This window comes from Gracilinanus agilis, chromosome 3 (genome assembly GCF_016433145.1).
Source record: "Gracilinanus agilis isolate LMUSP501 chromosome 3, AgileGrace, whole genome shotgun sequence".
NCBI lineage: Eukaryota > Metazoa > Chordata > Mammalia > Didelphimorphia > Didelphidae > Gracilinanus > Gracilinanus agilis.
Genome location: NC_058132.1, coordinates 123,676,648 through 123,698,956, shown reverse-complemented (window position 1 = coordinate 123,698,956; position 22,309 = coordinate 123,676,648). Strand labels below are relative to the sequence as shown.

The 22,309-nt window shown below is 36.7% G+C and overlaps 1 protein-coding gene across 1 annotated transcript; it reads right to left on the bottom strand.

Moving 5' to 3' along the window:
* Positions 1–1,347: 1,347 nt before the first annotated feature.
* Positions 1,348–12,750, bottom strand: ALG11 (ALG11 alpha-1,2-mannosyltransferase). Its single transcript, XM_044666053.1, has 4 exons — positions 12,685–12,750; positions 5,903–6,139; positions 2,715–3,646; positions 1,348–1,714 (listed from the first exon to the last, which is right to left on the bottom strand). The coding sequence occupies exons 1-4, from the start codon at positions 12,726–12,728 to the stop codon at positions 1,443–1,445; spliced, it is 1,485 nt and encodes a 494-aa protein (XP_044521988.1). The 5' UTR covers positions 12,729–12,750; the 3' UTR covers positions 1,348–1,442.
* Between the last annotated feature and the right edge of the window lie 9,559 nt (positions 12,751–22,309).

Here is a 22,309-nt window from a genome sequence, read left to right as displayed (position 1 = left end):
ACAAAAATTTCAAAGGAAAATGTAAAATTTATAGTCATAAACTAAGCCAAAACAGATTTTCTCATAAGACAGGTCATTTAAGGGAAGGGCAGAGTTTATATGACGACTTAGTAAAAACGAAAACTAAAACTGCTCTGACAATCCTTCTAGACCAATCTTTAAAAAGTGCTTCAAAATAATGAACAGAAAGACAGAGTGAGGGGGCTATCAAGAGAGTTGGGATAAGGGGGAACCAGAAGCAAAACTTCACAAAGAGGAGTGCTGGCTGACCACCCCCCATCTATTGCACCAGGCTCCACAACTGGGTATAAGCTAACTTCAGATCCCGGGGCTCGGGCTACACCAACAAAAAAACCCAAAACACCCCAAACCCACCCCTTGAAGTCTTGGGCCCTGGCACTAACCTGCAGTGAGGCCTAGAAGTCCTGCTGAGCTCTTTCAAGCCCTAAGTGAAGACTTAACCCCAGGGCAAAATAGCTCACAGTGCTGATCCCTATAAGCCAGTAGAGAAAACAGAATCAGCAAGTGGCTTTCAGAATTCCCAGTCCACAGACAAAAAAAAAAAAAAAATGGGAAAATGAGCAAACAGCAAAAGAAACACTTAACACTCGAAAATTCCCATGGCAACCAAGAGCAAACCAATAGGGAATGGTAAGATCCAAGCAACCACATGCAAAACTTGAAAAACAAAAAATGGGAATTGGTTGTAAGCTTTTGAAGAACTGAAAAAGGAATTGAAAAATCAAATAAGACAGGTCAAAGAAAAATGGGGAAAAAAATGAAAGTAATGCAAAAAGAAAACAACAGTTTAAAAAGCAAAATTGGTCAACTAGAAAGAGACAAAAAAATCCAATGAAGAAAAGAGTGCCATGAAAAGTAGAATGGACCAAAAGGAAAAGGGGGATCAAAAAGTCATAGCAGAAATTCAGTATTTGAAAATTAGAATTGGGCAAACAGTAGCTAATGACTTTATGAGACATCAAGAAACAATAAAACAAAATCAAAAGAATGAAAAAAATAGAAGAAAATATGAAATATCTCAATGAAGAAAACAACTGACCTGGGAAATGGATCCGAGAGACAATTTGAGAATTATTGAACTACCTGAAAATTATGACCAAAAAAAAAAAAAAAAAGCCTTGACGTCCTATTACAAGAAATTATCCAAGAAAACTGCCCTGATATTCTTGAATAAGAGGGTAAAATAGAAATTGAAAGAATCCACCGAACACCTCCAGCAATAAAGACAAGTCATTTAAAACAAAAAGATATGTGTTTCCATTTACATAAATTGTTTTCTTTTTAAACTCAAATAAATTCCCAGAGCAGCAAACATCCCTGAAGACATTGCTTGGGGTAACTTTTATTAAAATAGGGAAAATTAAAGTTTAGAAAAATGTTTACATAAAAAGGCATTTAATCATATGTTTGGTCATATAACATTATTTAAATAACTTCTCCACTGATAATAGGAATGCTACTTCAAATTCATGATCAGAAAATCTGCTGACAGACTGCCGAGCATTCTTCCTTATTTGAAACCTCTCTTCAGGAGACATAGAAAGGATATGAGCCATAGTTTCAGCATAATCTTCTTCCCTCTCTGCCAGGAACCCAGTTTTGTTACCTTCATACGGTATAACAATATCCAGCTTTGGACCTCCTGAATTATGAGCCAGAATAACTGTCCCAGCAGCCATACATTCCACAACTCCTATAGAATACAAAAATGCCAGCAAGGAAAATTATTATAAAAGGCATATTTTAATTCCCTACATATGCCCACTAAAACCAAAGTGACCAAATATCATTTACAAATTCAGCATTTCAACTTTAGAAACTTATGAGGAACTGAGTTAAATCTTACTTAGTATTTGAACATATATAAAAGTTTTTGTATAAGACGTTAAAACATTTTAGGCCTTTTAAAAAAAGTTTTCTAGCAGTGCTCTTTAATGCTAAATTAAATCTCTTATAAAACAACAACCACTACCAGCAATAAAGCAGACTACTGTGGAAGAAAAATATATCCAGCAAATGAAAAAAAGCAAAACAGAAACCTCATCAGAGAAGAATAGCATAAGAAAAAAAGCAGCAGAATTAGAAGTAGTAAATAGATACAACAACAAAAAAAACAATATAGAAGATATATTAGGAATAGTCAACTAAAGTAGTTTTGCTTTGTTTCAGTTTAGTGATTCCCCCTTCTCAGAAGTCTCTGATGGGATATGGCTCATTTGGTATATAACAGCAATATTGTACTAAATGGATTAGGAAATTAGTTTCTGTCACATGCTTTTGGCAACAGGTACTATTTAAATATGAAATAAATTAGAACTCCCTTAGAAGAAGGAGCAGAATTCAGAATGAGGAAAATTTATCTTAGAATTCATAAAACACTGTAGGTTAAGGATTCTTAATCCAGGGTTCCTAAACTTGTATTTTAATAGAATCAGTTTCATGATACCAAAAAGGTTAAGAACCCCTAGTTTAGGTTGAGAAGCATTCCAAGCAGGGGAGATTTAACAACAAAAGCACAGAATTAGCTGGTTTAGTAAGTGATATAGCCAAAGGAGCTAAGTGTAAGAAGCCACTTCTTTTTAGGGCAGTCTTGAAGATTGTGTGAGAGCAAAGTCTATTATTAACCAGGACAACTTTAAAAAATGACTATTAAAATCCCAAGAAGGGGTTATGAATTTAAGGATAAAACTTACCAATGCCAAAATGCTCATTCCACATAGTGTGAAGGCCAACTACTGCTTTAGACAAATAGTTCTTTAATTCTTCAAACGGAATATTGATCTGAAACTCCACATTTTCCTGAATTCCTAGGTCTTCACAAAGCCTTTTCAGTTGATTGACCCGTTGTTCATCATCTTTGTTCCGACAGCCTCCAATCAGGATGAGTTTAAGTGGAAGAGGGTGCTTTGTAGCCTTCTTTTCTAGCAACTTTGCAAAGGACCTGAGCTGCAAAGCATGGTTCTTTTCAGGTCTAAATTGGCCAACAGAGACCAGAACATCTTCTGAGGTTACTGTCTTTTCATGTAATGGAATGTCCAGAAATGTCTGTACATCACAAGGTGGATAAACAGTGTTACAACAACTTTGTACTTTCCAGAGGGACAGAATATGGTTTAAGGTCCAGGAAGAATTGACCATGACTACATCACTGCAAGAGCCAACCATTCCATAAATCAAAGCAAATAAATAATAGTAGATGAGCTTCATTTTGCTAAGAAAAAGATTTTTTGTAATATAAGTTGCATTGTTAAATCCAGCATTTTGATTTCGTACAACAGAGAGCATATCAGTACTGATGACAGGATAGTGGACATAACACCCAACTTTGCAATCTCCTAAATACTTAAACAGTGGAAGTGTGAAAGCATAACCCATGGAATCAATATAAACATCAGGTACACAGTTACTAAGAGCTTCCCAACCAAGAAAAATGGACCCAAGGCTCTGGCCCAGCAAAGTAAAGTGAGGATAGAGGGATGCTTCCACAAGATAGCGTTTTTTTAAAAACACAAACTTCACTGGATGTACTAATTTGATGTTGAATCTTCTCAAAGCATTATCTAGGATTTGTTCACCAGTGACATCCTCATCTCCAGTATAAACAACGTATGTTGCATCCTGATACCTAAAAATATTTTAAAGACTTTTATTAGCAGAGTTTAAAACTGGCAAATGTCATAGGAAATTTTTGTTTTTTAGTCATATGGTAGGTTCTTTTTAGGCTAAATAATCTTCAGGGATTGATAAATTGTCTAGCATAACTGGTAAACTTGATATAGCTTATTCCTTTATCTTATGTCTCTTAATCCAAAATTGAATAGAACTTAATTTTTTTTTGGTTAAATATTGTCATTCCATGTAATACATATAGGATATTTGCAAACAGGTCATGAATTTTTTAAAACTAGAGAATGATTCCTTTGTATTTTGCCAAGTACAGCTCAAATTAGTACAGAAATATTCACTTTTTAAAACAACACTAAAACTTTTATTTATGGATTTTGCACAGGGCCTAAGTCATGCCATTAGGTAGAATTATCATAGCGCCATTGAATCTTAAGAGTTGGAAAGAATACCAGGTGTTTAGTTTCACCTATATTTTGTAACAGGAGAATCCATTACATAACATCATAGACAAATGGTCATCAAGCCTCTGCTTCAAGTCCCCTAAAAATAAAAAATCTATTTTCTCCTCTTTGACAGTCCATTCTGTTTTAGGAAAACTTTAATTTTTAGTAATTTTTTCCTCACCTGGAGCTAAAATCTTGTAACTTCCACAAACTGGTCCTAGTTCTGGCTTCTAGATCAAACATGTCTTTTAAATACATGAAGATAGCTCTCCTGACTCTTGCACCTTCTTTCATCTATCAACTATTCCCTTCCAACCAATCCTCATATAGCATAGTCTATTTCCATCACCATTCATTTTACCTTCATCTGAACGTGTACCAGTTTATGTTTTTCTACATTTCCTAAAATGTGTGGCCTACATTGCACACAATATTCCAAATGTGGTTTGATCAGAGCAGAGTATATCAGAAATCTAGCAGCCTCCTTGTCACACATATACAATTTGCTCCTATCAATGCAAACTAAAATTGAATTAACTTTTTTTTGGCTGACGTATTACATAATTGACTTATATTGGGTTTGTAGTCCACTAAAAACATCCAAGTCCTTCTTAGTTGTAATTGTTACCTAGCCACACCATCTTCATCTTATACCTATGCAGCTGGATTTTTGGTTATAAGGTATGGCTTAATATTTATCACTATAAGATTTCACCTTTTTGCTCTATATATTTTTTGCTATTCTTTTCCACAAAAGAATTAAGTTGAATTGGCATTTTCTTCACCTCAAAAACTTAACAACTTTTTTCTGAAAAAGAATTTACATGGATTAGAAGAAAAACCAAATATACTAAATAGACATTTCTGGTAGAAATAGCACATTTTCTATTGGTTAGGTACTAGATTAAGTCACGATGACAATATTAGAATAGGTAATTTTCTATTCAATATTCAATCTCTTTGCCACTTATTTATGTTACATCGATGTAATAAATACCTATTAAATGCCTGCTAAGAGAATGCATTGTGTAGTGTTGCCTCAGAACCAGGAAGTTCTAGGAGCAAGAGTCACCTCAGGTCTATGCAGGCTGTAGGATCCTGGGCAAATCAAGTGATCTCTCAGTGCCCTCAGGCAATCCTAAGACTTATAAATGGCATAACAGTTATAAATCTTCTCTGCAAAAAGGCTAGATGGCTTTCAAGTGGAATAGGGTGTTTCTCTACTATAGGGAAGTAGAGAACTGGCTCACCAATGAAACTAGAGCAGTGATGGGCAAACTTTTTAAAGAGGGGGCGAAAAGAAATGTTCATCTGTCAGTCTGTTTCTAAGGCAACTCTTTCCAAGTTTCATTGTATTGTATCTTACACATTGTATTTGTCAGATTAGGAATAACGTGTGCAGCCCCAATAGAACATTTCAGGCCCTCTCTCCCCCATCTGGCCCACAGGCTGTAGTTTGCCTATCACTAGTTTCAGGGGAAATAAGTACAAAGCCCCATGCTATGATCACTATTTGTTCCATGAGTTCACTAAATGGACATCCTTGTTGAAGTACAATATAATATGGTGATGTTTTCCAAAAATACCAATTGGTATTTCAATAGGATGAGGAAGGTAATGGGGGTATGCATACAAGAGAAGAATTCTAGAGATAGTACCCAAGGGAATTCTAAAATGAGAGCTATTTGTATCAGACATAGAGAAATTTCTGAGTTGAGGAGGAAGGTAGGTATATTTTCATTAGAAGATATAATTTTCAATAGAGGAAAGGTCACAATGCAAAAATTTACTTTAGAAAGATGCATACTTACTTTTTCTGCAAAGCTCTTAACGCACACCACAAAACTCTCTCCCCTCCACCACCAGCATTGCAGTATGGGTGAAAAAATGCAATCACCTTATTATTTCTTCTTTTTCTGTCTGTTGATACTTTTTCTGATTTTTTCTTTTCCCATAGCTGTATTTTGATTCTCCAAAGGACAATGATCAAACAAATACATAAAAGTCCACTTACAATCAGCCCAGGAATGAGGAAGGAATAAAAAAGTCTGCAATGAGAAGGGAAAAGGTGAAATTAAAGATTCAATACAATTTACACTTAAGTTCTGTGTGCTAGGTATTATGCCAGGTGTTTTAAATACAAAGATGAAAAAAGACGACAGTTCTTGACCCCAAACTGCTTATAATCTAAGAGGCAATAACACACAGACACATACACATTCTACTTACATACACATGGTAGAATTTGATTATGGCAAAAGGAGGTTAAGACAGAGTATTATCAGAAATCTGAGCAAGGAAAGATTGCTGTCAGGTGGAGCAATCAGGGAAGGCTTCATGGATAAGATGGCACTGTGTCTTGAATGTAGAGAAGTACTTCAACAGGCAAAAATGTGAATTAAGTATGTTCCAGGAATAAGGGATGGTTTAATTCAAGTGGAGGGCAGAGTGAAATAAAGTTGGAGAGAATGGTTGAAGTCAGACTGGGTGAGGGGCCTTAAGTACTAGGGTAGGTAGGGAGTTTTGCATTTTTTCCCCAGGTGGAATATAGAAATAGTAGAGGTTTTTGAGTATGAAAACAATTTGGTTCAACCTTTGAATTAGGAAGGTTATTTTTGTAGCAGGCTAAAGGAATATAATAGGAAATGAGAAGGGAAACAGCAAGACACATTAGGAGCTACTGCAACAATTCATTAAACAATCATTTATTTAATATCTATTATGTGCACTGTGCTAATTGCTAGAGAAACAAAATTTGGATAAAATGGTCCCAGCTCTAATGGACTTTACTTACAAGTCTAGCAGAGGGATGACTATAGTACAAAAAACAATGTAAGTGCATAAAAGAAGTACAAGTCAGGGGTCATGAGGTTAGAAGTGGGGCTGTTATTACTGATTAGNTACCCTTACCACTCTTCCATCTATAAGTCAATACACAGAAGTTAAGGGTTTAAAATTTAAAAAAAAAAAAAAAGAAGGAAAATTCTACAATAAACCTTCAATAGGTAGAAGGTTGGGTGTATGGAGGATGGGGTCTTGGGATCCCATATAAATAAATATGGGGCCTCCATATAAATATTTTTAAATTTTTGTTGAATTGAATTTAGATATATAGAGTTTACATGGTGGGGGGTACAGTAAAAGATATATCTGGAAAGCAGGTGGTGCCAGACTGTGCATGGCCTTAAATACTAAATTGTGAGGTAGCATAAAACAATGGAAAGAGCTCTCCCTTTGGAGCCAAGGAGGCCTAACTTCAAATCTGGCCTATGTCACTTAGTACCTGGGTGACTGCAGGCAAGTCACATAAACCTTGCAGTCCTCAGTTTCCTCATCCATAAAAGGAGGGAGATGCTTCTTCCAGCTCTAAACTTATGATCCTATGAACTTTATTACATAGGTTAGGACATCACTGAATGGCTTTGAGAAGAAGGCTGATATGAAGATATGAGGATAAGTGTGAAAGATAGGTAGGAGAAGAGAAAGTGAAGGGGAGAAAGATGCTTCAAAACTTATTGATGTGATCTAGAAGGGTGGTAACTGTTTGTACTGGGGAATAGCATGAGGTCAAATAAGATGAATGTAGGAGATTCTGGCAGTAGATCTAACAACTCTTGTAACCTACTTGATATAAATGCTGCAGTTTCAGACCTCACATAATCCTGAACATGTACTCCTCTTAGACACTTGTGTTATTTTGTATTAAGAATTTTTTTTTGTGTGCATATGCCTTAACCCCTGCTAGACTATAAGTAAATTCCTGCAAGAGAGGTACCATTTTATATAACTTTGTTTCTTCTTGGGAAACTGCTGAGACATGGATCAGGAAATATTTAAAAAAGGAAGATAGTAAACTTTAATGAAAATATGTGAGGCAACTTCCAATGGGACATCATAGTAAAGATATCTTGTATTCTGAAACAGGCCAAATCAGGAGGGGAGACATATCTATGAGAATAAAAGAGGGAGAAAAGGATCACAAAATTTGGGGAACTATTCAAATACTTAGAACATCTGCTTTAAGAGGCTATGAAGAAAATGTGGGGTCAGTGATAGAGACAAAGGATGCAGTTAGAAAAGCTGGAGAACCAGGAAACTGTAAGATTTCAAGAGTCATCAGAAGAAATAAGGTAGTATCTAGGAAGGATGATGGTTAGTGTCAAGTTACCTTTCAATACCTATACCTCACTAAAAATATTTCTACGTTAAATTAGACAACTATGTAGTTCTTATATTTTCATAATATGGGACCTTTTTTTTTTACATTTTCATTTAATTTATTAATTTATAATATTTCTCCACATTTACAGGATTCATGTTCTATCCCTCTCCTCCTCCCACCCCCTCCCATAGCCCACACACAATTCCACTAGGTTTTACATGTGTCATTGATCAAGAATATGGAATCTTCTTAATATATTATTGTTTTAAAAATGTTAAACCATCAAAAAAAGAGAAAACAAAAATGGGAAAAAAAGAGAGTGACAAAGTAAATAGTTTTTATCAATTATTGCTCCAAACAATCATTAGAGGATCTGGATGAGTGGAGTGGCAGGGAAAAGCCAGATTCAAGAAAAATAGTCATGGTAGAATTGGTAGGACTTGGCAATTAGATGAACATATATATGTGGGGCAAAGGAAAGAGCCAACAATAATTTCAAGTTTTGAAGCTTGGGTAACTAAAGAAGATAGGGCCTCTAACAGAAATATTCATGTAGAGGAAGGCACATTTTGGAGAAGGATCTTTGAGTTTGTTTTTTAGATATGTAATGTGAAATGCTGGAGTACATGAAGGTGAGAAACAGAAGCTAATTAAAAATGTGGAACTGGAGATATAGGTTTGGGAGTTTTCTGCAGGGTTAATTGGAATGACTGGAATAGATGAAATCATAAAAAGAGTAGAAAGTAAAGAATACTGAGACTAGAATCTTGGGAGTTACCAATTCTTAGCAGGTGGGAGGCAGAAAACAACTCATATACAGTGATTTATGGTCTATAAAGTATTTTCCTCACAACTGTAAGGTTGAAATGAATGAAATTATCAACATTCCCAGTTAACAGGTGAAGAAACTAAGGTTCTAAGAGGTTAGGTGTCTGATTTCAAGTATAGGGAGCTCTCTCCTATACCATAAAGAACAGTGAATAAAGATGGAGATAGGCAAGAAATAAGAAAGCAGTGTCACAGAAATTAAGAGAAGAAAGAAAAGAGTCTTGAGAAAGATTGGATGATAGTATCCAAAGTTGCAAAAGACCAATGATAAAAACTGAAAAAAAATGCTATTAGATTTATTAATCAAGAGGTCAGTGGTATGCTTGGATGAGAGTAATTTCAATAGCATTGTGAGGGATGGAAGTGGAGTTGCAAAACAATGAGTATTGCATAGGTAACTAGGAAGTGGTCAGTTAACTTAGACCACTCTTTCTTGAAATCTGGTAGCAAAGAAGCATGGTAAAACAGGATGACCACTTGAGGGTATAGTAAGTCAAGATTTTTTTAAAGAGGATCAGAAGAATTGAAAGGTAATTAATAAACTATAGTCAATCATGGATTACTCATTTTTCATATTATCATATGGATTTCTTAAAATTAGTATATATCTATAGTTTAACAGAAACTTAACCAAAATAATTAAGAAGGCAAACTATTCACAAGGATTCTACTTCTCCTGATGCCAAAACTTTGGGTATCCTTTGGGTAGAGAAGACTATAAAGAATTGCTGGATTCTACTTCTGGTTTGTTATAGGACATTATTCATTATGTGATTCCTTTTACCTCTTTGCCTCTATTACACAAGAGTCCTATTTAATAAGTATTTACAAAGTTAAGAATTGTTTGATTCTTAAAGCAGTACTTATATAACACACCTGACATCAATTTCCTCATTTGTAAAATGAGGGAGTTGAACTAGACCAGTGTTTCTGAAACTAGAGGTCAGTGAATATAAATTCCCTCATTTTATAAATAATGTAAGCATTTTATATAGATGTAGATTTAACATTTTAGAGCAATGGTAATTAGCCTTTCCATGTGTGAGCTCCTTTGGAATTAAAAAAAAAAATTATCCCCAAGTAAAAATGGTACTATTAGTATCTGATGGCTGAGAAAAATATGTAACAAAATCTACTATGAATTCTGTAATGCTTTTATGTCTCTATATTTTATTAATGATAAGAGAATCTCTCTATTTAAACTGTATTATATATGACAGACATTCAACCTACAGAAGTTTATCACACTGAATCCCACTGCATGTTGGTTTGAGATAAATAAAGATGCTTGCTACACATATTGGGCTTTTTTAGACAACTATAGGTGGTCTAAAGAATCTAGAACCAAAGTTCCCTGATTCCCAGCAAATGATCTTGAGCCAAAAATGGCAAGTAACCAATATTGACACATTAAGTTTGCTGTGGTATATGAAATGAATAGAGCACTAGACTGAGTTTGAATCCTATTTCAGATACTTATTACTAGCTGTGTGGCCTTGACTTTTAAACCAGTTAACTTCAATGGGCCTCAATTTATTTTTCTTTAAAATGAGGGCTTAGACTTGATGGCCTTGAAGGTCCCCTCAGGGTCTATCTAAACATATGATCTGAGAATAATAATGAATTCAACTTTAAAATAAATCATGATGGTAAGGAAAAAGCACTGAATTTAGGATTGAAGGACCTATCGGGTTTGAACCTTAGCTATGTAAGTTAAGTTTCCTCCAGTTCTAAATTTATGATATATGACACAATGAACTTAAAACACATTCTCAAACCTACAGAACAAACATTATCTAATGGTGCTACATAACACCTACACATCTCTGAAAGGATGGAGTCTGGCACTAATTATTTGCCATATAAGGAACTTGAGCCCTATTAGATTTATTTATTTTTATTTTTTACATTTTTAAACCCTTTACTTCTGTGTATTGGCTCCTAGGTGGAAGAGTGGTAAGGGTGGGCAATGGGGGTCAAGTGACTTTGCCCAGGGTCACACAGCTGGGAAGTGTCTGAGGCCAGATTTGAACCTAGGACCTCCGTCTCTAGGCTTGACTCTCCATCCACTGAGCTATCAGCTGCCCCAACTATTAAATTTAAATGCATTAAGATGGGTAAAACTGGTACAGGATGAATACATCATCATAAACAGAAATGGAGATGCACATCAATTAGAAGAAAATATACATGTAACAAAATGGCCAATTAAGAAATTGACTACTGAAAATAGGATGAAGCATCTCTTGAAAACACTGCAGAGTAGGAACATATCTAACAGACAAGAAGATAATAATATAAGGACAGCTAGCATTTACATAACACTTTAAGGTGAACAAAGTGCTATCTACATTATTTTACTTGATTGGGATAGTCAATAAATATTTATCAAGCATCTACTTAAATGACAGGCAATGCCCTAAGCTTTGGCTATAAAGAAAGGCAAAAGCCAGTCTCTAGGGGCAGCTGGGTAGCTCAGTGGAGTGAGAGCCAGGCCTAGAGACAGGAGGTCCTAGGTTCAAACCCGGCCTCAGACACTTCCCAGCTGTGTGACCCTGGGCAAGTCACTTGACCCCCATTGCCCACCCTTACCAATCTTCCACCTATGAGACAATACACCGAAGTAAAAGGGTAAAAAAAAAAAAAGCCAGTCTTTATCTTCAAGGCACTTACATTATAATGGTATCATAGTATAATAATAGTGTAATAAGTAAAGGAAAAAAAGGGAAAACAGACTAGTGTACACTCAGATATCTACTCAGGACAAAAGACCAGCAATCAATTTTTTAAGATGGTTATGAATTTAAAGACAATGCGGGGTGCAGTACTTGCTAAGGAAGAGGAGGAAGCCAAATCCCAGTTTCTATCTAGGAAAAGCTGAGAATACAGTATTTATTTTAAAATTTAAAACCCTAATCTTCTATCTTAGAATCAATACTGCGTATTGGTTCCAAGACAGAGGAGCAGTAAGGAAGGGTTAGGCAATGGAAGTTAAGTGATTTGCCCGGGGTCCCACAGCTAGGAAGTGTCTGAGGTAAGGTTTGAACACAGGACCTCCCGTTTCTGGGCCTGGTCCTCAAACCACTGAGCCACCTAATTGCCCTGCTGGGAATACAATCTTTACGGTACAGGACATGCAACCAGCTTGTCAATCTGTACATGAAAAAAATCATCTATGAGTTTATGGGAGCTAAGCCATGGCCAGTAGCACTTTAAGAGTGCAGTGCAAAGTGCTTTGGACTGAGAGTCCGAGGTCCTGGATTCGAATCCTGAGTTTGCTGCTACCTTTGTGATGCTGGGCAAGTTTCTTCGCCTCTGCGGGCCTCAGTTTCTTGGCCTGTAAATGAGGGGACGTGGATTAAATGGTCATCAACGACTTTGCAGTGGAGTCATTACCATGCTATAAATGACTAGAGATAGAGCGCCTGGGACGAAATTAAACGAAATAAACCACGGGGCAACAGGGCTGAAGCTTAGATAAGTTCCCTGTCCCCGTCATGATGCGAGACAGACCTGAGCAGCCTCTGAAGGCACCTACGGAGCCAAGCTCCCCAGCGCCCTGGACCTTATGGAGGACCCACCGAGTCTGCCCCAGCTTCTCACCTCAAGAACTTAGATAAATACAAATTCTCCTCGTCCGCCGCCATCTTCCACCGACCCCGGAACCGCTTCCAGGCCCCTCTTTTTCCTATTGGTTCCCAGTGACGTGTCACTGCGAATCGCGTTTCCTGATTGGCTCCTGGTAGCAGCTGCGCACGCCTCACCCTTTTTTATCCAATAGTATTTTCAGGATCCTGTTGGCCCTAGACGCTGGTTGTTACCTCGCCCCCTCGCTGAGAAGGCGAAGAGGGGGCGGGGCTTAGCTCAGTGACTAGAGGAACAGGGCGTGGTCTACTGATTGATGGCTGGACCGCTTCCATTCCTGGGCTCCTCCTCCGTCACGCCCCCTCCCTTCCTCTTGGTCCATCCTCTTACCTCCCTCAGGCCAGTGATACCCGCCAATGACAAATGGGAGTCTCATCCGCTTCCCAATCGATCTCCTAGGTGCAGAGTCCATATCTATTATTGCTGTCTTTGGGACCCCGCGTGGGAGTCCTGAGACAGCGGCAGCCGCTGGGGCTGCTATCTATATGAAGCGGGGAATCTGTAGGGCAGGGACTCTGGCTTCCCGCCCTCGCCTCCTCCTTTCCCTGGGAATTGGGAACACTGCAGGCAGAGGCGGCCCAAATTCTTTTACTCCTTTACTTACACTCCCGGGTGACAGTCCTAGGTAAGCTGCCAGTCCTGGGGACCTCAGGGTTCCTCAGCTGATTCCCAGGTCTTTCCTCTCTCCATATCACTCGCCCTCTCTCAACTACCACGTGCCTGCAGCCAAGGACTTTAAGCTGTAACCTAGAGAGCCTACTAAGAAAAAGGTACTGGCTCCCAAGAAGCCTGCATTATCTATCAAATAGCCAGGCTCGTCCTTTTTTTTTTTTTTTTTTTTTTTTTTTTTTTAAAGCAGGAAACGGAAACATGGAAAGGCTTAATTAAGCAGGTTAACGGTTTAGCTGTTAAGCCCTCCACAACAAATGTTGGCTAAGGCCTAAGGGTGACCTCTGGTCATTGTCTTGCTTGAATCCACCAGACACATTAAAAAGGTTAGATGGAATCTGAAAGGTCTCTGGGATCTTCTGATGTTTATGTGATTTAAGGTAGGGGGCACGAATGTCCTGTGTGCTTTATCCAAAAAGGAACTCAGAATTTAGGAATTGCCGGTTCCCAGAATTGTGTCACTTTGTAATTGAGCTCTAAGAGATGTTTCAGAACTCCAGTTTCTTGTTCTCTGTTTTTAAAAATCATAAAAGTGTTTCACCCTCATCAATCCAGTAATTTTGGTGCTATTTCCAGACCTATTAGAGAAGAATCCTATATCTCAGAAGGGAGATACCTGGAAAAGAAAATCAGATCACAGTTAGAGGAAGGACAGGTGGACCACCCCAAGGATGCTTGCAACAAGGAAAAGTAAGTTCTTTTCCTCTTTTCAATCTATTTTATACTTCTTAATAGACTTGACAAGCTCTTTTGTCAGAGAGGGTAGATTAGTGTATGTTATCCAAAGTGCCTAGAATTTTGTTGATGCTGGATGAAAAGTATAGTTCTTTTATATTATTGAGAGAATTATTGTGATAAAGGAGAAAGAACACCAGAAAAACACTGGAGAAGAATTTGAGCTTCTTGAGAGTAGGGACTAACTTTTGCTCTTCTTTGTATACCCAGCATGTAGCACAAAGTCTGGCGCATAGTAGGTACTTAAGAACTATTTGTCTTGGACTTGAAGTCAGAGAACTTGGTTTAAAACCATGACTTAGTGTATAACCTAGTTTTTTTGAGTCTCAGTTTACCATTCTGTAAAATGAGTGAATTGGATTAGATGACCTCTAAAGTGCCTTCTAGCTATAAATCTATGGTATTTGGTAAACTGTAATAATCAGTACTGTTTAAAAATGCCATGGCCAGATGCCTGTCTGTCTCTCCTTCTCTATCTCTCTCTCTTTCTCTCTCCTTCCCTTTTTCCTCTCTCTCTCTCCCTTCCTCTTTCTCTCTCTGTCTTTCTGTCTCTGTTTTGATGATGATGATGATGATGATAGTAAATATTAAAATAATTTTAGATTTTGTTGCAAGGATTCTGCCAAAGTTTTAATAATATTGATGATGATGATAGCTAACATTTATATAGCATCTAATGTGGGCCAACTGCAGTGCTAAGTACTAGACAAATGTTATCTCATTTGATCCTCACAATAACCCTGGTAGGTAGATGTTAATATCCCTATTTCAATGAGGAAGAAACTGAGACGGACAGAGGTTAGGTGACTTTCTCAAGGTCTCACAAATAGTAAATATCTTAGGCCAGATTTGAACTGAAAGTCTTTCAGGTATTCTACCCACTGAACCATCTAACTGCCTAAAATTTTTGTTTAAACTAAAGGATAGTACTGTTAGGTGGGATATCCCTAATTGTCTAAGACAATGAAGTTATTAATTTTAAGCTGATTCTAAGTGTGTTGCAGGCTTGGCTGCTGATCTACAAGGCTCCCAGTGGTCTAAAGATTGATTTCTTTTCATACTCATTTTTATATTATTGTTGTCTGTGGTTCTGGTTTATTTCCCTATTTAACCCTGTTATCCCTAAACAAATTCTTCCAAACCTTCCAGACAAAGCTCATATCCTCCATCCTTGATGAATACTTCCCTGCCTACTCTATCCTACAATGATCTCACCTTTTAAAAAAAGAAGAAAATACCTTCTATCATGCTCACTGTCTATACAACTCACCTGGTACTTAATCATATGTTGTTGCTTAATTCTTTGAATGCAGAGATCATAAGATTATACATTTAGAGCTGGAAAAAGAGACCTCAGAGGTCATTGAGTCCAATACTTTTATTTTATAGCTGAGAAAATAGAACAATATCCTTAGTCAGATGACTTGCCTGAGGTTACACAGACTAGAAGTTGCAGTACTGGAATTCAAACCTCTGGCTCCTGGCTCCAGATTCAGTGCCCTTTCAGCAAGACTCTTATCTTGTTTCTCACAACTAGATACTCCTTGAAGATAAAAACCACATATTATGCTTCTTTGTCTTCTTTGTTTAGGCCTCAAAAAATCTCAGGAACACTATGGGTTTTCTAATACATTTTTTGAATGAATGAATTAATGAATGAATGAATCTTTGTGAACTTAGGAAAAACATCTACCTTCTTTGAATTGCTTGCTTAGCTTTAAAATGAGGATGATCATTATTTTACCTGCCTCCACAGCTCCTGTGGGAGGATAGCCTCTGTTCAGAGTTAGAAGACCTGACCTATGTTGGAATCCCAGCTCTACTCTCCTTTACTTTTGTATAGCCTTGGGGAAAAGTCATTGGACTTTTCTAGGCTCAGTTTCCTCATCTGTAAAAAGAAGGAATTAGTCTTAGTGACTTCCAAGTTTCCTTCTGGCTCTTAAGTTTCTGGCCTTATGAATTGGGAAAGCACTGATGATGTACAAGTCAGGAGGATGATGGTGTCTTTGTATTCTGACATAACTACTTAATGAATGATTCTTTTTAGAAAACACGTTTTATTAATGCTTTCTTTTTTGAGAGGGCAGTATTAGTGGTAGAGAATCTTATTGTTTTTTCCCAATAACCTTTTTCTACCATCTGGCAAATAAAATCCTTCCCTGCAACAAAGAAGCAAAACAAATCAATACACTAAGCATAGCACAGTGCCCGAAACATAGTTAAGTACATAGTAAGTGCTTTAACATTCACAGCTGACATCTTGTGCCTCATTTCACACCTGTAGCCCACCTACCACCTGTCTGTCATTGGCCCTTTAGTCAAACTTGGGGCAAGTGTTCTGACTTCTGATGTTGATTAGTTCTCTTTCCCTTCTTCTTCTTAAGGTCATTGTTTAATTGGGGTTCTGCTTCCTTGGTTCTCTATCAGTTTATATCAATCTTCCCAAGTTTCTCTGAATTCCCAATATTCATTGATTATTATGGCACAATAATATTCTCATTCTTTTCATGCACCAGAATTTGTTCAGCTACTTCTCAATTAATAGACACTTCTTTCTTTTCCTCCAATAATTTCTGCTGTTAGGAATATTTTGGCACATAGGGGACCTTTTCCTCTATTCTTAGGGTATAGTTTTAGAGGGACTAGTGGATCAAAAATGATAAACAATTTACTTACTTTTCTAGCATACCAATTGTGTCCTAGAATGGTTGGACTAATTACCAACTTAACAAAATGTGTATCAATCTGCCGATCTTCTCCCAGTATTCAATATCAACTGTTTCTGTCGCTTACCATCTTTGGCAGTTTTCAAGGTTTGGGTTAACACCTTGGAATTATTTTAATTTGTATTTTTCTTATTATTAATAATCTGGAGAAATTTTCTTTCTATAATTTGCAGTTCTTTTAAAACTGTCCATATGCTTTCACCACTTTTCTATTCAAAGAGTGGCTTAGTTTTACATATTCTCTATAAAATCTTAGAGTAACAGGCCTTTTGTTAGAGATCCCAAATGCAAATTTTTTAAAATTCTCGATTTTGGCTGATCATTTATCCTGGTTACATTGATATCATTCATGCAAAAAGCATTTAATATTTTATATAATAAAAATGTCTCTTTTGTCCTTTGTGATCTCCTTAATACCTTGTTTGGTTCTGAGTTTCCCACAAAGCAGAGATTCGTCACCTGACATACTTCATTGTTGATCAGCCGAAGAGGCCTGGCTGTTGTCCATGAAAACTAGTCATTATGAACATTAAAGTAATAAATGTATTTGGTCATATTCAATATTGCCTTTTTTTTTGAGAAAATATAAATGATTGGCAGGTGAGGTCATGAGAAGGTGCCTTACTGAGTGATTTTTGTTCAGAACTACCTTTAATCCAACCTAAGTGAGAAAACCTACAAGAGAGCAAAGGGCAGTGAGATAAATAGAAGGTCAAAGGGGACAGTTCTTTTTTTTTTTAATCATAATGTAACTAACATTGTAAATATGACTTTGTAAAACCACAAGTCATTGTGGTATTTGTTTTTTACAAGTAGAAAAAGGACATAATATTGAATTTCTTCTGAAATGAAAAATTAATATTATATGGGATTTTGATGTCTAATTTTTTGGAGGAATGAGAGGATTTCTTAGGTAAGTCTCATTTTTTCCTAGTTAATTTTCCATTTTACTTTATAGACTTGTTAAATCATTCTTTTAAAAAATCTATTTATTTATTTTTAAAATTCATTTAAATTTTTTTTGAGTTCTAAATTCTTTCCCTCCCTGACCCATTGAGAAAGCAAGCAAAGTGATATCAGTTATACATGTGAAACCAGGCAAAACATATTTCCATATTTTGCTAAATTATTTTGTCAGTTTACCTAGGAATATCTAATTCAGAATTTCCCAAGCTAATTTGGTTGTGGATCATTTTTTGGATATGAAATAATACATTTGTAGAATCTATAAATGTTGGCTTCTCAAGAGAGTAGGGTATTTGGGGTCATGGAATTCTCTCTGGAATAAAAGGGAGTTGGGGAAAATTTGGAGCAAAATAGAGGAAATGAAGCCAGTTTTTATAGCTAAAGCTTATTGTACATAATCAACATTTTTGATATATATTGCTTTTGAAGAGAAAAATGCTGACTTCAAAATTTTCTTATGGAACTATTATTTTCTATAAAATAGTATCTATTTTTTGGATTGTAAAGCACATCATATATATTATCTCATTGAATCTTCATAAATAACAATCCTATTATTAGCCCCAAATCATAATCTTGTAGAATGGGATTTGTGAGATTGTGTGACTTTCTCTGGGCTACACAACAAGTAAGTATCCAAGGTAGATTTTAAACTCAGATTCTCTTGATCTTGATCCAACATAGCTGGTTTAAAGTTTTCTGCCATAGATGTTTTGAAACCAGATATCTCAATAATATTTATGCTTTTAAAAAACATTAAGTGCAGTGTTGATGCAATGGTAGAGTGCTAGGCTCGGAGTCAAATAGACCTGAATTCAAATCTTGCCTAAGACACTTAATAGTTATATGGCTCTGGCCAAATCATATAACATCTTTTAACCTTGGCTTCCTCATCTGTAAAATGGTTAAGAGTAGGACCTCTCTCTTACTGTTGTTGTGAAGATCAAATGAGATAATATTTACAAAGCTCTTTGCAAACCATAAGACCCTATATCTGTGTTGGTGAACCTATGGCACATGTGCCGGAGGGGGCTGCTCCCTTCCCCCCCTCCATCACTGCGAGGACATTTCTCCCATTATCCACCCCTCTACCCAGCCCAGTGGGAGCACTTCCTCCCTCCCCTGTCGGGGGTAAGGAGGCGGCTCACATGTGGCTTGAGGGTGCAGTTTGGGCACTCAGTCTCTAAAAGGTTTGCCTTCACTACCCTATATAAATGGTAATTATGATGATAAGTAAGAGATTGGGCTAAATTGGTGGGAAAGTATTACCAATGAATTATAACAATTTTAATAGAGTTAATAATTAGTACTGGAGTTTGGATTTCCCTAATAATCAAATTGCCCAATGTGTGTTTAAATGGTAGTCAATAACAGTTTTGGAGATTCTTCCCTTCTCTCTGCTTTCCTGATTATACTGCTATTTGAGTGGTTCCTATCATTTGAGGCGGTTTTACTTTGAGCTGTTGTTTCTTCTAGGAATCAGTTAGTTCTCTTTGTCTTTGTTGATTTCCAAGCCTTTCAACTGCTTGTCTGAGTTGCTTCTCTGAGTTCACAGATTTATTCAAATTCATTTTCTCATTTCTCCTACAAACATTTGTTGAACACCTAGGAAGGGACATTCTAGGAATGAGCAAAGATGTGGAAGAAGAGAGAGGAATTGTTGTGGTCTTTAGTTTATACTATTTATTGAAAGAATGATGGGACCTTTAATGAAAAAAGGAAAGTAGGGGAGGGAAGCCATAGAAGGAGCTAGGGAAGATAAAGCATATTTTAATCCTATCTTTTGGTGTCTAGATATTTCTGTCTAATTTTGTATTATGCACTTGTGTGTTAAAATCATGAGAGATTTTTGGTGGATTCCATAAGTGATTATCAGCCTTGTTCAACATAACTATCAGTGTTAAGAAAGGCACAAAATGGGGAAAAATACTCACAAAGGCATTTGCCATTCTTTCAAAGAATATCAAACACAGCATCCAAATGGAAGAATTATATACAGAGAGCAAAATCTTCCAAAGCTTTCTGTTTGTGGATGATGCCAAGTTTTTGAATGTTCCTGATCCTCTTTAGTGAGATATATAACCACTCCAGAAGTTGATACAACAGTCCCCACTAAAGAATCAAGTAGAAGTGCCTCTTTTTCACATTGTAATAGAATATGTAGTTATATTTGGTTATTGAGTTTGCCAGTCAGAACCCATAGAACTGCAAATGAATTATAACCTTAGCTTGGGATTTAATAGGAAGAGGCTTAATTGCCTTTGAGAAATTTTGCCTAACCTTTAATAAGCTCAACTGGCCCCTTTATATATGTCTATTTTAAAAACCCACAAAAACCAATATTCTTTCATTGGTGCGATATAGACGTGTGAATCATGGCATACCATAAGCCCTGAGAAGTCAGAATTGCAAATGACCCAAGGGGCACTGAAAAGATATACAGTTGCTATGAATAGTCTACAGCCTATTACATGTGATGACTTTTCTTTGAGAAATAACATAAATAATAAAATCCAGGGAAGGTAGGATCAGAAAAGGTTGATGACTGGTCATGTAGTAAGAGCAAGAGGATATTTGGATGAATGATTAAAGAGATGGTTGTTGAATATTTAGAAAGCAATATAATGATTACAAAGAGACAGTATGGCTTAAGTAATTCCATTTCTTTTTGAAAAGTTACTAAACTAGTAAATGAAAGGAATGCTGTAGATATTATTTACTTAGATTTTAACAGCATATTCAGTAAAGAATCAGTGAAGACTTTCAGATCTAGGGATTTCAGAAGCTATTTACTTGAACCTCTCATTTTACAAATTAGTGAACTGAGGCCAAAGTAGGTTAAAAGACTTACCCAGGTATGTGATTTGGGGTTTTTGTTTTGTAAGATTATTCTCTTACAAAAATGAATAATATAGAAATATGTTTTGAGTGATACTACATGTATAACCCAGTTGAATTGCTTCTCAATTTGGGGTGGGGGAGGGAGGGAAGAGGGGTGAGAGACAACATGAATCATGGAACTTTGAAAAGTTTATGTGTAAATTTGTTATTGGAATGATATAAAGATAAAATTGTATTTAAAAAATGAAATAAATGAACAAACAAAAAAAGACTTACCCAGGGTCACTCTGGTTATACCCTTTAGATGTAAAATTTGAACCCAGGTTTTCTGACTCTAGAGCCAATTCTTTTTCCAATTTCATATTGTTTTTTAGTTGGGGAGATGTGGACTAGAAGACATTAGAATGACTATAGATAGCTTTAGAAGTGAGGGAATAGCCAGACTCAGAGTAGTCCTTAAGGGTTGAATGTTGACTTGATTGGAGGTTTCCAATGTTGACTTGATTGGAGGAATACCTCAGGGTTCCTAGCTCTGTGCTATTCAGCGTTTTCATCTGTGAGTTGGATAAAGGCAGAAAAAACTAGTGATAATGATAATAATAGCTAGCATTTATATAGGGTAACCAGGTGGTACAGTGAATAGATCAATAGTTCTGTAGTCAGGAAGACCTGAGTTCAAATTTGGCCTCAGACACTTATTAGCGGTGTGACCCTGGCCAAGTCACTTAACCCTGTTTGCCTTGGTTTCCTCTTTTGTAAAATAAGCTGGAGAAGGGGGAAGTGTCTTTACCGAGAATACGCTTAAGGGGGACACAGAGTCAGACATACCTCAAAAAAAGAAACAAAAGCATTTCTATAGCATTTTAAGGTTTCCAGAATGCTTTACAAATATTTTTAGTTTATCTTTACTACAACCCTGAGCAATAGATGTTATTATTATTATTCCTATTTTAATGATAAGAAAATAGGCAAACAGCGCTTAAGTGACTTGCCCAGAGTAATGAAGGAAATGTCTGAGACAGGATCTAATCCTACTGACCCATAGAAAGGAAATACTGTGATTTGTCCAAGTATATATATATATAATCTAAAAGCAGCAAATACACCAAGAAGGCCACTAAAATCCCTGCACATGACCACTGAATAGCAAAGTAGCTAAGGATGTTTATGGGAGTACTGAATTGACATTGACAGAAGACCAAACAGGAAGTCAGGGCAAATTCCCAGTGGTCACTGGTGCCACTCTTCTTCCCTGTTTCAATTGAGGGCACCACCATCCTCTTAATTACTCAAATATACAGTCTGTGTGCCATCCTCAGCGACTTGTTCTCTCTTAGCATTCCCTGTATCTCATCCAATAAGTTGCCACATCCTGTTGATTTACTTTTTTTTTTAAACATTTATTAATAATCATTTTTAACATGGTTACATGATTCATGCTCCTACTTTCCCCTTCACCCCCCGCACTCCCCCCACCCATGGCCAATGCACATTTCCACTGGTTTTGTCATGTGTCCTTGATCAAGACCTATTTCCAAATTGTTGGTAGTTGCATTGGTGTGGTAGTTTCGAGTCCACACCCTCAATCATGTCCACCCCGACCCATGCGGTCAAGCAGTTGCTTTTCTTATGTGTTTCCTCTCCTG

Bases quoted from the DNA above. Each gene is read 5' to 3' on its own strand.
- ALG11 (XM_044666053.1), bottom strand. From the start codon at position 12,728: ATGGCGGCGGACGAGGAGAATTTGTATTTATCTAAGTTCTTGAG. The intron at 6,140-12,684 runs GTGAGAAGCTGG...TTCTCATTGCAG, and splicing joins TATTTATCTAAGTTCTTGAG to ACTTTTTTATTCCTTCCTCA. The intron at 1,715-2,714 runs GTAAGTTTTATC...TGTATTCTATAG, and splicing joins GAATGAGCATTTTGGCATTG to GAGTTGTGGAATGTATGGCT.